Source organism: Leuciscus leuciscus (assembly GCF_965113295.1).
Source record: "Leuciscus leuciscus genome assembly, chromosome: 8".
Taxonomy (NCBI): Eukaryota; Metazoa; Chordata; class Actinopteri; order Cypriniformes; family Leuciscidae; genus Leuciscus; species Leuciscus leuciscus.
In genome coordinates, this window is record NC_138732.1 from 2,914,502 (window position 1) to 2,928,686 (window position 14,185).

The window sequence follows — 14,185 nt, forward strand, 5'->3', positions numbered from 1 at the left end:
CAAGTAATAGGCTATGTGATTTGATGCATTCTGCAAACTGTGTATAGTATTGAATACAATGCTCAATGCTAAACGTTTTAGAATGAAGAATTTTGCTGACTTGTAGAATTGCCTAAAAAAAACGTGAACTTTGATGTGCTTGAGCTACCTCTAAATATTAATATTTTTGCCCCATTTTTTTTCTGAGGTGTTTTTAGCATAAATGGAACAAATCTAGCGGGTCAGGCTGCAGAAAAACGGAAGAAAAAAAAATTCCGTACATTTAAGGGCCACCCTAATGAACACAGTTCAGTGATTTCCAGTAAATGCCACAGTTTAATTCTGTAGAATTTGTTTAGAACTACATTATGTAACTCTAATCTACTACTGTATTTTCAGTTGTAAAGGAGTTATATAGACTTCATCTTATTAAAAAAATAGAAAAAAACTGCAGTAAAAATAGCAATATTTTATTTATTAATAAAATATGAATTTTATTAATAAAAATTTACTGAAAGAATGAATGAGGTGTTTAAACACCACTTCCTCTTTAAAAAAGGGGAGGAGACCGATAGAAACTCTGGGTTTACCGAAGAAAACCTGCTCCCGACCAGGTTAGGTTCACAGAGTTAGTTACCATGGTAACTGACTCTGAGTATAAGTTACCTCTCTTTCAGAAACGGGCTTGACTTACTCTGCTTTCTCAGGTTTAACATACCTCCCATTCTGAAACAGAACACCCAGAGTTTCCCTCATTTCAGTGTTAACATACTCAGAGTTTTCACTTAACCTCCTTTCTGAAACAGGCCCCTGATCTCAGGGACCAAAACACACATTCACACTATCACACAGAACCATTGAGAGCACAAAAACCTACACTTACCTCGGCCTGAAAATAACTCCAACTGGTAACTTAACTTTGGCTGTGAATGAACTCAAAGAGAAAGCTCAAAGGGCTTTCTATGCCATAAAAAGATCAATCAAAACGTGTGTGTGTGTGTGTGTGTGTGTGTGTGTGTGTGTGTGTGTGTGTGTGTGTGTGTGTGTGAGAGAGAGAGAGAGAGACTCAGCAAGCACAGTCTGGCCATAGAGAGAGAGTGTGTGTGTGTGTATGTGTATGTGTGAGAGAGAGACTCAGCGAGCACAGTCTGGCCATAGAGTGAGTGTGAGTGTGTGTGTGTGCGAGCATACAGTCTGGCCATAAAGAGTGTGTGTGTGCGAGCATACAGTCTGGCCATAGAGAGTGAGTGAGTGTGTGTGTGTAGTCTGGCCATAGAGAGTGTGTGCGAGCATACAGTCTGGCCATAGAGAGTGTGTGTGCGCGAGCACAGTCTGGCCATAGAGACGGGCCGGCACAGACAGACTCTGCTCGCACTGCATCCTGGGAGTGACGGAGACCGAGCTGCACTTCCTCACAGAATGCCCAAAATATAAACACATCATAGACCAATATTACCATAATTTAACACCTGTAATCCAACTCAAAAACTCAGATTCATTCTTGGCGAAGAAGCCAAATGCTCCAATATAGCAGCAAGATTTGTAGCATCTCTCCACATCCTGAGGGACGACCAGAGCAGCAAACGTCCAATAAACACACACTCACAGCCTAACTGTAATGAATCATCAGAATCAGGTCCATTTGCAACAGGTTTATTAATAGAATAGTCGACAGGAAAAGGTCAGGCACGGGCAGAATGGACAGAGCAGGGCAGGCAAAGATGAGGTCATAATCCAGGCAAGGGTTCAGAGGCAGGCAGCAAGCAAAACAGAGTCCAGATACAAGGCAGAGGGTCAATAGGCAGGTGGCAGGCAACGAGAAGATCAGATCAGATGGGGTCAAACACAGGTAGGCAGAAACACGGGAGAAACACTCAGAAATGTTCACAACAGCAAAACAAGACTTCGCACTGGTTGTAATGTGAGCATGGTTTCTATGTGTGTGTGGAAACGAGATGCAGGTGCGTGAGTGATCAGTGATGGTAGGTGGATGAGGGATTAGTCCAGGAATGATGTACTATGGGAGATGCAGTTCGTAAGGGAAAGTCAGTATTCGGGTGACGGCGCCCTCTGGTGGCCAGTGAGGGAGGTCATGGAGTCAGTGATCGTGACAGAGCCCCCTCCCTGCGAGCGACTCCTGGCGCGAGGATGCTGACGGCGTCGGGGTCTACCACGTGGTCGGGGAGCAGGTTTGTTCGGGTGGTTTTGGTGGAACTCAATGTTGAGAGTAGGGTCTAGTATGTCCCTGGCGTTGACCCACGAACGTTCCTCTGGACCGAAACCCTACCAATCGATCAGGTATTGAAGTGTGTTACCCCGACGCCTGGAATCCAGTAGCTGGTGTACTCGATAGGCCTCCTCGCCTTCCACCAGAATGGGTAGGGGGCTCTTCTCCTGGGACCTCTCCTCGCTCAGAGGGGTCAGCAGCAGGTTTGAGTAGTGACACATGGAAGGTGGGAGCAATACGGAAATAGTTAGGCAGGGCAAGACGGTAAGATACTGGAGTGATTTGACGAAGGATTTTGAATGGACCCACGTACCTAGGGCTGAGCTTCTTACAGGGGAGCTGAAGGCGTAGGTCTCGAGTGGACAACCACACCCATTGTCCGGGTTGGTATTCTTGACCAGGTCAGCGACGGCGGTCAGCCGGTCTCTTGTAATGGCGGACTGCACGTTGGAGATGTGTGTGGGCCAGGTTCCATGTTTCCCCGCTGCGCCACAGCCAGTCGTCCACGGCAGGTACATTTATTGGTTCGCCGGACCACGGGAACAGGGGAGGTTGGAAGCCTAAGATACATTGGAAGGGTGTCAAACCAGTGGAGTGTTTCTGAATGGAGTTTTGGGCGTACTCAGCCCAGATCAAGTATCAACTCCAATCCTCTTGATGGTGATGACAGTAGGTCCGGAGGAACCTGATTATCTCTTGGTTTAGGCATTCGACCTGCCCGTTGGCTTGGGGATGATATCCAGATGTGGGACTCACGTTGACTTGAAGTGTTCTGAAGTGTTCTGAAGAAGGCCGACCAGACTCGGGAGGTGAATTGGGGTCCCCTGTCGGAGACGATATCCTCAGGTAGGCCGTAAAACCTGAACACCAGGTTGCAAAGTTGTTCAGCCGTTTGCAGAGCAGTGGGGAGCTTGGCTAGAGGAATGAGGCGACAGGCCTTGGAGAACCTATCCACGACAGTGAGGATGGTGGTGTGGCCATTGGAGGAGGGTAAGTCAGTAATGAAATCGATGGCGATGTGGGACCAGGGGCGTTGCGGTATAGGAAGTGGCTGAGTAGACCGGCGGGTAACAAACGGGATGATTTTTGGGTGTTGCAGATCTGGCACCGTTGAATGGCCTGTTCGAGCTCTGTCTCAATATCCCATTGAATAGGACCAAGGATGAGGTCGGGGCTCAGGACCGTATCGGGAGCATAGGAGGTTGGTTCAGGGTCGTACTGTCAGGACAGGGCATCGGCTTTTGTGTTTTTAGACCTGGGACGATAGGAGACAGTGAACTGGAAACGAGTGAAGAAAAGGGACCAACGAGCTTGTCTAGGGTTCAACCTCTTGGCGGTGTGGAGGTATTCCAGATTCTTGTGATCGGTGAGCACAGTGAAGGGATGTGTGGTTCCCTCCAACCAGTGCCGCCACTCCTCGAAGGCGGCCTTCATAGCCAAAAGCTCACGATCTCCCACGTCGTAATTTCTCTCTGCGGCGTTGAGTTTCCTAGAGTAGAACCCTTGCATTTTCTGGGATCTCCATCAAACTTCTCCGGAAGTGCGAGGCGGGGACTCGCGCTCACGGAAGGCTGGGTCTCGGCAGCGCGGACAGCGGGGGGTTGGGTTTGCTGCGGAGACGGGCTTGGAGCAGGAGTTTGCAGGGTCTGAATGGCTTTCACCAACTCCTGTCAATGAGGTAAGGCGATTCAGTTGGTGGTGATGAGCGGCGAGTTGGCTAGCCTGGGCAGAGAACGCAGTAGTTAATGAAGACATAGTTGCTGAACCTTGTTGTGGCGAAGTCTTCTGTAATGAATCATCAGAATCAGGTCCATTTGCAACAGGTTTATTAATAGAATAGTCAACAGGAAAAGGTCAGGCATGGGCAGAATTGACAGAGCAGGGCAGGCAAAGACGAGGTGATAATCCAGGCAAGGGTTCAGAGGCAGGCAGCAAGCAAAACAGAGTCCAGATTAGTGATGTTACGTATGACACTGAAGCTTCGATGCGCATATCACACAAGCGACACAATTTCTAGTGAAGCCCCGTATCGGGGCGTGTATCGGTTTACTAGAGTCACGTGATCGATGACAAACGAAGCCTCACTTTCTGTCAAATCACGTGCGCGTTTCGCTTTGGGTGTCAGAAGGCTCGAACTCCAGATCGTATTTAACGAGTCATTGTTGCCTCAGTCTGGTTGATGTGTTTGTGAGGAGAGTGCTGTACTTTGAAAGTTAATCAATATATTACATTTAAATAACCAACATTTATTTTTCACTACTTAGGCTATTATTTTTTGTTGTTTTTGTGTCTTTTTGTTTTTGTAAAATCTTTGCATTTTTTGGTGATTTTACGTAATTTGGTGTTGGTATTTGGGTTTAAGGTGGGATTAGGGGGGAAGAGATAGGGTGATGGTGTTTGGTAAAGGGTTTGTATTTAGAGCAATGGCAACAGCCAAAAATAATAAATATAATTAAAAACGTTATCACCTTTCTGTCATTCCTACAGTTAAGCACTATCAGTAACAAGTGTCATAAGCGCATTTAATAACAGATGATCCTATCAGACAATGTCCTTATTCATTTTGTGTGTGTGTGTGTGTGTGGAGAGAGAGAGAGAGAGAGAGAGACAGAGAGTAGGCCTACATTAAATCTTGTTGAATCATATAAGCTTATATTATATTTTATTGTCACACTTTAATGGGAAAATGAATTTATTTAATGAACAAATCAAACACAAACATGTAAGGCTTTTATTTCTACACATAACATTGAAACTATGGAGTGTGTTGTGGTTGCTTCATCTGCCAGAGCTTCTAAAACAGGCTTCTGGCTGATTTATTTTAAATAACCACCAGATGGCGCTGTTCTCGACCAGTTCTCGACACTCTCGAAGCTTTGTTTGAATCTTTTCCCGGAACAGTCAGGGGAAAGCCGGAAAGCCTCAGTGATTCATGACTTCATCCCTTCCCAGGGGCTTCATTTCCCCATCCCTAGTCCAGATACAAGGCAGAGGGTCAATAGGCAGGCGGCAGGCAACGAGAAGATCAGATCGGGTCAAACACAGGTAGGCAGAAACACGGGAGAAACACTCAGAAATGTTCACAACAGCAAAACAAGACTTCACATTGGTTGTAATGTGAGCATGGTTTTTGTGTGTGTGTGTGTGTGTGTGTGTGTGTGTGTGTGTGTGTGTGTGTGTGTGTGTGTGTGTGTGTGGAAACGAGATGCAGGTGCGTGAGTGATCAGTGATGGCAGGTGGATGCTGGATGCGAGATTAGTCCAGGAATGATGTACTATGGGAGATGCAGTTCATAAGGGAAAGTCAGTATTCGGGTGACGGCACCCTCTGGCGGCCAGAGAGGGAGGTCATGGAGTCAGTGATCGTGACACTAACACACCCAAAGTCCTTTTAGGCAAGTCCAGAGCCATAGAGAGAGAGAGTTGCGACACTCTTTGATGTCGCCGCTATGGCTGTCACGTGGTTCATGTAAGCCCCAATAGTTCCAAAACGTACGCTGGCTGTCATGTTCTTCTATGGGACAGACAGCAGCGATTGCATTATTGAACGGTAAATATAAAATAAAACACACACCCAAGTACTTTTTCAGCTGTTATTGCATTATTGCATTTTGTTAATGTCAGTTTTGCATTTGGAGATAAGTTTTAAGCTATATTTTTGGAGGGAAAAGCTTAGTGTTCATGTTCGCATGGGTAGTAGCACTAGCTTTAGCGGCTCTAACTTAACTTTTCCATATCATTCATCTGATGATGGACGTCTCATGATATTTATTTTAGCACATCTGGGCTGTATTAGGCTATTGATTACCGTGATTTTGCTTATAAATTCCGATTCAGCCATTAGCCTACCTTCGTGATCACGCAAAGAGGTCTGCCGTGGCGGTCCGTTCAGAATTCGCTTAGAAGCTAGCTCACTTCTTCTGATGAAAGTGGCCACCCCCAGGACCACAACGTGAAACATGATCATGTTAAGACTAAGAATATTATTTTAAGATTAAGGCCATACACATTATCAAAACTATAACAGATTAAAAACGAATTTAAGCATGGCTGATACAAATGAAGGTTTTCAAATAAAATATTTTTTATTAAACAATGACAGACAACAAAAATGTGTGCTTGTGTGTGTGAACAAGAAAAACAAAAACCAGGGGCAGGTGATCCATGAAACAGACAGGACTGGTGATGGCCATAACAATCCTAAAGGTCCAGCATTGTTCTCACAAGCCGCTTCACTCAAGACAATAAAACATAATGAAAAGTTAGTATATCCCAAAAAATTTAATTAAATAAAAGTTGCTATAAGGTGGTAGCGATTCATTACCGAACTCTTAGCTGACGAAGTCGCGCTAGCTAACTAACGTTAGCTAGCAGGCAGTGCTTGAAAATTGGTTGAAACAACCAACATAAAATATAAATAATTACGCTGTGCATGTACAAATGAAGACCAGTATAAGCATCGCAAAGGGCCTCTGATACAATATAGACAGTTGACAATTCAAAAGAGGTCGATATTTCGGCAACTTAACTCTGGAACAACTCGACGCGCAGCAATGTAAGTGAATGGTGTCCAACGCCCACATGACAGTGTTTGGAACTATTCCGATCTTCATATCCCGGAAGTAGGCTGTTAAAAGCGCCGCCATTATTTACAACGGAGGTCTATGGGAGTGTCGCAACTCTCTCTCTCTATGGCTCTGGGCAAGTCGTGCCACTCGGCCGCCATCTTGGCAACGCCTCCGGGCAGCTATTTCGGACTAACAAGACCAGGCTCCTATCTAAATGAATGGGCAGAGAGTCAGAACTGCACTTTCACTGGTCACCAGGACATAAAAACTGCATGTATCGAAACAGCAGTAAAATATGATAAAAATCGCTGAAAAAGTTTGATGACTTTGCCCCAAAATAAGGTTTAAAACGCCTTTTCCAGCGCAGGTTATACTTTTACTACGCATGCGCAAGGGTTCACGACACCAACTTCATTTACGTCTCTATCCAGAATGCCGGTGTTGTGCAATATTCAATATCAATATTGTTCTCCATTATTTAAATATAAGCAGGTTTGCACTTTATCAGTAATAATGTATTGTATAGATCAGTTGTTTTAACTATTCATTAACATGAATCGGTTCAAAGGAGTCATTAGTTCGTGAATTGTACGTGTCATACGGTGGTGTGATTATCCCAGCAGTTAGGACATGGACATCCCACCCGGTTAGTGTCAACACAGAAAACATTACATCACTGGATAGGTTTTTTCGTTTATTTAGAGTAATTTTATGTCAGCTGAATGTGCGGAACGCATTTCAGAGAAGATAAGGCAACGTATTTTAGCACAATTCACACCCAGCGGTAATTCAGGAAACAAAAATCTCCGAATGCTCTACATGAAACTTTGGTCTTCCGACCTTTTACCATAATGTCGTTTTATTTTAATTAATATGCGTGCGGGAGAGAGAGCAAGACAGCGCTTAATTTGGAGACGGTGAGCTCTCTCTCTTCTCTCTCTCTGCTTGTTCACTTCTTTCAGTTAAATATGCGCCCTGTCAGTGTCACAAGCGCAGCAGTTCATCTACATTACTCACCGATCAAATAAGACATATTTTGTGTCTTTTACTTAGAATGTAAGGTAACATATTTGTGGTCGATATAAAATACTTTAATAGTCCGGTGCCTTCGCGTTGTTATCACCCTCTTCCATGTGGATTCCATGGCTGAGTCCCAATTCGCCTACTTATACTACGACCTAAAAGTATGTACTTTTTTTGTGATGAAAAAGTACATACTTTTGAGTGTGTATCAAAAGAGTATGCACGTTCTGGGACATACTTCGATGACGTCATGCAACGTTTTACATTTCATTCATTCTTATATATCCAATATAATTTTATTTACTATTCCCATCTTTTTTTCCACAATACATTTACAATGTGTTTTACCAAATTGAGGAGTGAAGCAGGGCGTCGTCGTAGATCAACCAAACGCAGGTCGTTTGTGAGGCGGCTGGTTCTGACGTTCATGTGCAAATGTGTGTAACGAAAGCTACTTATTTTCTGAGTTAAAATATTTAAAGTTTATAGTGTAACTATTGTTTAACGTATGTTATACTTAATCTTATACGTATAGTACTTAAAAATACCCTGATGAAAATGAACCATGCTTTTACTATAGTAAAAGTGTAGTAACCATGTTTCTTTGGTTGGACTGATAAAGTTAACATTTGTACAGCCACAGTATTACTACAAATAAGTCAGACAGAAACATCAAAAGAAATACATAAAAAAGACACTTGCATGACACTGTACTAGAGCCTTTTTATTTATTGTTTTGTAGCCTGCAATGAGGCGCTCAGTATCTTCATCGGACCCTACAAGATAAATACGGTACTTTTTTGGCACAACATAAACCCATTAATATTACGAGACAATAAAATATAACTTTAATTAGGGTTAAACATTTGAATTCTTACACTTAAAAACTGAGGGCGCATCTCCACTGCTGCATCCGACTGCCATGTCTACATCTACATCACCACCACCATCACCACAAAGCTCCTCCCTCCCGCACGCAATGGGTTGTGGGCAATATTAGCCGTTAGAGTGTGCATTGATCTGCACTTCGAATTCTAACCGGAAATAGTAGACCATCCGGGTATCTTTGGAATACTCATTTCAACATACTACAATTTGGGACGTACTTATTCTAGTTTCGCATACTATTTAGGACGGATAGTATGCGAATTGGGACTCAGCACATCTGATCTTGCACACGCCACAACTTGCTGTCGTCAAATTGTCTCCGCTGTCGCAAAACCTCAACTGTGCGCATGCGTCAGTGGAACCAGACGATAGACTTAAATGTTTCCCGGCTTGAAGGTTAAAAGCAGATGATTGGCTTTCCAGCGGGAGGGGCGGGACATGTGCATACAACCGCCATCTTTGCCGTTACGGGTTTTCCTTATATAGTTGTATTGAGGATTGAGGAAGTGGCATGTCTCTTATATAAACTGTCTCTGACACACCCCATCAGACCTACACACACACACACACACACACACACACACACACACACACACACACACACACAGACACACACTCACAGCCTAACACACCCCATCTCACTCACACACACACACACACACACACACACACACGTATATAATGTTCAATTCCAAGTTCAGTGTTTTATTTTTATTTCATTTTTTATATACATGATTTCTGCATTATAATCCTTTTTATTTTATTTTATTTATTAATCTTTGTTTATTTTATTATTATTGTTTTATGTTATCAGTATTATAATTTTTTCTATATAAAATATATATAATATTATATTTTTATTTAATTTAACTATTATTATTATTTTGTCTACTAAATGTTCTAAATAATTTTCTATGTTGTTTTGATGCTTTGGCAATACAAAATAAATTTTTTGTCATGGCAATAAAGCTTTCTGAATTGAATTGAATTGAATTGAATTGAATTGAGAGAGAGAGAGAGAGAGAGAGAGAGAGAGAGAGTTTGTTGACCCAAATTATCAACAAGCAGAAAGAAAAATATATTGAATACTGGAAAGAAACGACCAAAACACAAAGTAAATTACAATGTTATCTGACCCTAAAAAGAGAATTCACACTGGCAAATTACCTGAGTACAATAAAATGTCCTAAACTAAGAAAAATGTTGACAACATACAGCCTGAGTGAACACAGCCTGGCCATAGAAAAGGGTCGCCACAGACAGAGCTGGCTACCACTAGAGGAGAGACTCTGCTCCCAGTGTGACAGGGGACAGGTGGAGACAGAGCTGCACTTTCTAACCTCATGCCCCAAATATAATACACTAAGACAAAAACACTTTGCAAAAATTTCCCAAATATACCCTGAATTCGAATCCATATCAGACACACAGAAACTCCCATATGTACTGGGAGAAATGCCCAAATGTGAAATAATTGCTGCAAAATATGTCTCCTCATGCCTTGAAATGAGGACAACCAGTGGAACCTCAGATGGATAAATAATTGTACAATTTTTCAAATAATTATTATTTTGATTGTTTGATATTTTAGTAATTTTCTTCTTTTTTTTTTACATTGATACTGGTTTCTTTTCTTCTTCTTTTTTTCTTTTTTTTTTATATAAATGTATTCATGCATTTGTTTACTGATTAATTTTATTGATTATTTGTTCATTGCCAATGTAATGGCCAATGCTTTGGCAATACTGTCATGCCAATAAAGCTCATTTGAATTGAATTAAATTGAGAGAGAGAGAGAGAGAGAGAGAGCAGCAGAAAACTGAATGCATGTTTGATCTGTTTTAACTGAGAGCAACTTGCACTAAAATGTCTTAAATATGTCAGTGCCATTGTTCTGTCTGGAGATCCGTAACAGAGTTAGTATTTTATTCTGTTTTTATTGTGAATTCAATTTCCTCCTGAGTTCAGCAGCGGTTGTTAATTTCATATTGTAGTGGTGTCCTCATGTGGTTTGTTTGGGGACTGCAGGCAAAGTGTTCGCTACCGGGAGATGACGCTGTGGGTGGGTATATTTCTGGTATATTTTTTTTCTAAGGCACGTTTATAAAAGTTACTTAAACGCCCTGTCTGAACTAAGGCCTAATCCTGGCTTAATCTAAGCCCTGTCTGTGAAACCAGGCTTTAAACACTTAAAACAGACTCAATTACTAGATCCTGCAGTTTATGGAAAAACTCTTACAGTAATATTACAGTGTCTTCATGTCAGAGCTTCATCATCAGAGAGTTTGAGCTGAAAGTGGACTCACATGCAGCAGTTTTCAGCATCAGCATCAGTCCAAAGATGAGCATCATTTCTAGAGTCCAGAAGAGCCAGTAATCCAGCAGAAGAGAGAAGGTGTTTCTGGTGTGTTTGATCAGGGTTGGAGCTAAACTGTGCAGGACAGTGGCCCTCCAGGACCGAGATTGAGAAACCCTGCCGTATATAAAGACTACTGCACACTTTCTGAGAGAAAAGGAGAAGTACAAGCACAAGGTACAAAAATAACATACATGTATTTTCTGTCCTGCTGTCGGCTTTCTATGACCAATGCTTCTGCAATTTTACATTTTCATGAAGACATTATGTATGTTAATTCATCACCCGTTTGTTGCTTTTATAACTGCAGGATTCAAAATGAGCATCACTGAGCATCGACCGCAAGTAAAATGTCTTCGATGATGAGTAGATGAACAAACCGTCTAATAAAGAAAACATCTGTCACGAAACAAAGTTACTGGGTTTCACTTTTCACGTTTTCTGGGTTGGTAGTCAGAAGCACCGGGACCCGGTCAGATTATCATGATTTGTCCCTTTTAATAAATAAAAACATGTGGCGTTTGACTGGAAATAGTTTCATTTCAAAGCATTTTATTTTCATTTAACTCAATACCAAAGTTCATCTTAAATTCAACACAGATTATTTACAATCTTTAAAGAACGATACGTTTAGCAATATTCTATAATGACAAAGATCTTGTGAAGAAAAATGCATGTGGCTAAACATGTTATTAAAGTAATCTTTAGGAACAGCTAAAACATCTAAACAGACGCTGTATATTGACTCAGCCAAAGCCAACAGACTACAGTAAAAGACCACATGACTCCAGATGTGTAAAATGATTTCTCATAGATGTGACGAGATCTGCTGCTGAGATCTTCAATCTTCTGCTGTTTCTTCATGTCCTTCTCTAAATCTTCTCATTCGCACGTTTTGATCTTCCTGTTTCTTTCCTAAAAACATCAGATTCTCATCATATTCACACTCTTAATATTTGCATGTCAAATCCATAGTGATGATGATAAATGTGCCTGACCTGACGTGAGTCTCATGTAGATGTGAAAACCTCCTAACAGACCCAACAGAACCATCATCTGACAACACCAGACCAGCTCATGCACTACAGATGCTGAAATCCCTGAACACAACACAGACACACCAATCAATCAATCAATCAATCAATCAATCAATCAATCAATCAGTGAACATATCTATCAGCCTGTTAAAGCTACAATATGTAATTTTTATCGCCGCTAGGGGTCGCTAACCTCTTACAATAACAAAGGCGTCGGTTGATGACGCATAAGCGGATTTATGGATCTTGTCGTCATGCCGAAGGATCTAATAATGTTTATGGATGAGTGAATACACTGATGTGTTTAGCATGACTGTGGAATGAAGCGGCGCGAGTGCTAATGAGAGACAGATCTCAGCGTCACACGCGAGTCCCGCGGATATAAAGGAATGAGGACATTTAATCCTACCGAACTAACTTACCCGCTAGTGCTGAATAACACTCACACAGGGCAGTTTATTAGACGAATGAAGCTTGTGAGGGAACGCAGCGCTGCTTCACTCGCTCTACACTATCACACTAAACTGCATTTGAGTGTGTTAAAGTTATAATGTTATTCTGTGTGTTAGTTTGTGTGTATGAGACTAGCAGTGAGCGAGATCAACATTAGAGTAACATACTGATCATATTCTAACATTTCATCATGTTGAGCTGTATAACATTGATTAGTTTTATGTACATTTGCTCACCTGTCTAATAAAGCACACGCAAGAGCGTCTCTGTCAAGTCAAGGTTAGCCGTGGACGCTAGCTCTCGGCATCTAGAAAACGCCACGCTGATATTGATCCTCGTTTTAGTTCTCCTTTTGTCCCAAAGTCTGCTTGCCATGATCCATAATGTTTGAATGACACAACAACAGCGTGAGCGCACCGCTAGACGTAACGCAGTTGTCCACGTCTGTCGCCATGGTTACTATGGGAATACTAGCCAAAACCAGGGATAACGTGGATATTACGTCATTGACAGGCGACAAGTGAATGGGGACGGGCACTTTTTAAAATTGTGAATTTCTCAGAATTTACAAATTATTGGAAAGATTTTGGGTAATGTAAGTATGAAATATATAACACTGTGCAAGTGGTTTTTGTATTTTTTGATAGAAAATTCTTACATATTGTACCTTTAAAGGGTTGGTTCACCCAAAAATGTGGCGGAAGAGTGACCTCTGACCCGACGCGTGAGCAATGTGGGAGGAGCTTGATTTTGTTGTTGGAACCGCGAGACCGTCTACTCTAACCTAAGCTTACGTTACTCCTACATCATGTCGGGTCAGAGGTCACTCGTCATGCGTCGGGTCAGAGGTCACTCGTTGGGTCAGAGGTCACTCGTCATCCGTCGGGTCAGAGGTCACTCGTCGGGTCAGAGGACACTCGGCGGGCCAGAGGTCACTCGTCGGGTCAGAGGTCACTCGTCATCCGTCGGGTCAGAGGTCACTCGTTGGGTCAGAGGACACTCGGCGGGTCAGAGGTCACTCGTAATCCGTCGGGTCACTCGTCGGGTCAGAGGACACTCGTCGGGCCAGAGGTCACTCGTCGGGCCAGAGGTCACTCGTCATCCGTCGGGTCAGAGGTCACTCGTTGGGTCAGAGGACACTCGGCGGGTCAGAGGTCACTCGTAATCCGTCGGGTCAGAGGTCACTCGTCGGGTCAGAGGTCACTCGTCGGGTCAGAGGACACTCGTCGGGTCAGAGGTCACTCGTCGGGTCAGAGGACACTCGTCGGGTCAGAGGACACTCGTCGGGCCAGAGGTCACTCGTCATCCGTCGGGTCAGAGGTCACTCTTCTGCAGTAACTAGACTTGTGTATGGCCATTACTGGAAGACAGTGATTGTAGTTTATAAAGTTATAAATATGGATATTTTTCTTATAAAAACGCATGGCTTTGCTTCAGAAGGCCTTTATTAACCCCTGGAGACGTATGGATCACTGTTATGATGGATGGAGGCACTTTTTTGGGCTTCAAAAACTCAGATACCATTCACTACCATTATAAAGCTTGGAAGAGCCATGATATTTTTAAATATAACTCTGATTGTGTTTGGCTGAAAGAAGAAAGTCATATACACATAGGATGGCTTGAGGATGAACTATAAAACTATAATAAATCTA

The 14,185-nt window shown here is 42.6% G+C and overlaps 2 protein-coding genes across 5 annotated transcripts in view; one reads left to right on the plus strand and one right to left on the minus strand.

The window, feature by feature from the left end:
- The window catches only part of LOC309504114 (uncharacterized protein), a 600,323-nt gene that overhangs the window by 532,980 nt on the left and 53,158 nt on the right, over positions 1 to 14,185 (plus strand). The gene's annotated exons all lie outside the window — the stretch shown is intronic.
- LOC309504145 (uncharacterized protein) overlaps positions 1 to 14,185 on the minus strand; it is a 34,048-nt gene that overhangs the window by 5,720 nt on the left and 14,143 nt on the right. The window contains exons 3-4 of one of the 4 annotated variants that reach the window (XM_082177186.1): positions 12,039 to 12,140; positions 11,597 to 11,955 (exon numbers count right to left, since the gene is read on the minus strand). The exons of the other annotated variants lie outside the window; for them this stretch is intronic. Coding sequence (XP_082033312.1) covers positions 11,882 to 11,955; positions 12,039 to 12,140 — 176 coding nt within the window. The 3' untranslated portion in view covers positions 11,597 to 11,881. Of the gene's footprint in view, positions 1 to 11,596; positions 11,956 to 12,038; positions 12,141 to 14,185 lie in introns of those variants that run through there. 4 annotated transcript variants of the gene reach the window in all.